Source organism: Rhincodon typus, unplaced genomic scaffold (assembly GCF_021869965.1).
Source record: "Rhincodon typus isolate 14 unplaced genomic scaffold, sRhiTyp1.1 hic_rhity00014374, whole genome shotgun sequence".
NCBI lineage: Eukaryota > Metazoa > Chordata > Chondrichthyes > Orectolobiformes > Rhincodontidae > Rhincodon > Rhincodon typus.
Window position 1 is genome coordinate 1,280 of NW_025980012.1, and position 1,672 is coordinate 2,951.

The following is a 1,672-nucleotide window of genomic DNA, read 5'->3' on the forward strand; positions in this document are numbered from 1 at the left end:
GTGCGTGTGGGGGCCCGGGTGTGTGTGCGTGTGGGGGCCCGGGTGTGCGAGGGCACTGGGAGGGAGTCTGACCCGGAGGGATCGCGGTGCTGGGGTGAGACTGGGGACAGTGGAGGGCTGGTCGCAGGCCCGCGGTGGGTTACCTTATAAACATTGTGCTTCTCACTGAGAGTGTCGAAGACGATGTAGATCTCGTCCAACATGTCTACCACCTGCATCGGCGTGATGTGGATACAAATCTCATTAAACTTCACCACGTCGCTGAACAGGATGGTCACGTCTGGGAAAACCTGCCGGGGGGGCCGAGGACAGACACACACATCACTCACCGCTGGGCTAGAACCAGGCCATTCAGCCCTTCAACAGTCAACGGCTGCTCTCATCACCCTCAACTCCCTCCGTCGTGTCTTTTCCCCCCTCGGTCCCCCTTTAAAGCTCTGTCTCAGCCTTCAACACCCTTCATGACCCAGCCTCGAGAGCGGGAAAGAATTCCCCGGATTCCCCTCGCCTCGGAGGGAGAAGGAATTCCTCGCCATCTCTGTCTTCAACGGGGGACCCCCTTACTCGGAGATGATGCCCCCTCTGATCCTAGACTCTCCCCCACACAAGGGGGGGGAGAGCACACTGCCCTCATCTCCCCTGTTCATATCTCCCTAAGAATCTTCAATAAAGTCCTCTCTAATTCTTCTAAACTCCAGGCCCCAACCTACTCAACCCATTCCCTCATCCGACAGTCCCTCTGTACCCGGGATCAGCCGAGTGAACGTTCCCCGGACTATCTCTGCTTGGATACGGGGCCCCAAAACCATCTGCAGTATCCCAGCTGCAGCTTGACTGGATCCTGGTGTGGTTTCAGCAAAACCTCCCAACTTTTCTCCCCGCTCCCCCTCCATTCCCTTCAAAACAGAGGCCAGCTTCCCGTTGGCACTGCCTGAGCAAGCGCCAGATGCCCGCTGAGGTGGGCGATTCTTCCAAATCCCCGCGTCCCGTAGCTTTCCACAGTCCTGCACCGTTTGAGCTCCTCTGTTCGCCCTGCCAAAGTTCACCTCCCCCACCCACAACTGCAGGTCATTGTGAAAATGCCACCCTTGCCCTCCCTGCGAGGAGACGGGCCGAGGGTAACGGACCTTGTCCTTGGAATTGAGGACCACGGCCTGGTTGTGGGGCACACGGACCACATGGTGCTCGAAGCCAGACGTCGGGAGCCAGACGCGAGACGGGAGCTTGTGGTTGAGCAGCGACAGCTCGGAGATGAGCCGCTGGGTCTTCTGCTCCTTGGTGGGTAAGGTCACCAGCCTCTTGCCAATGGCCATCAACGACTTGATGAACTCCCGCTCCGGGCCCAGCCTGGCAGGTTGCTGAGGAGACACAAGAGGGAAGGGGGAGGGAGGGGGAAGGTCACGGTGAGGGGAAAATATTTTTAAAAAAAAATTCCTGGCTCGGAGAGAGTTCATTCTCCCGGTGGGAGAGCACGCGGATGGAGTTGGCAGATCTGTCGGCCACCATCCCTATCCCATGAGGCTTTGACAGGTCCGCTCCCTCCTTACCACGTCCCGAAGGCCCAGGATGTAACTGAATCGAACGTTAATCCCGACCCGCGCCCACACAACTTCTAAACACCGCTAGACAGCGACTTGTTGGGGAATGGACGATCAGTCAGGCCTGTATGGCG

The 1,672-nt window shown here is 58.3% G+C and overlaps 1 protein-coding gene across 1 annotated transcript in view; it reads right to left on the reverse strand.

Moving 5' to 3' along the window:
- The window catches only part of pi4kb (phosphatidylinositol 4-kinase, catalytic, beta), a 4,413-nt gene that overhangs the window by 1,208 nt on the left and 1,533 nt on the right, over nucleotides 1–1,672 (reverse strand). The window contains exon 2 of the mRNA XM_048594773.1: nucleotides 1,128–1,358. Within this exon, the coding sequence (XP_048450730.1) occupies nucleotides 1,128–1,358 (231 nt within the window). The remainder of the gene's footprint in view (nucleotides 1–1,127; nucleotides 1,359–1,672) is intronic.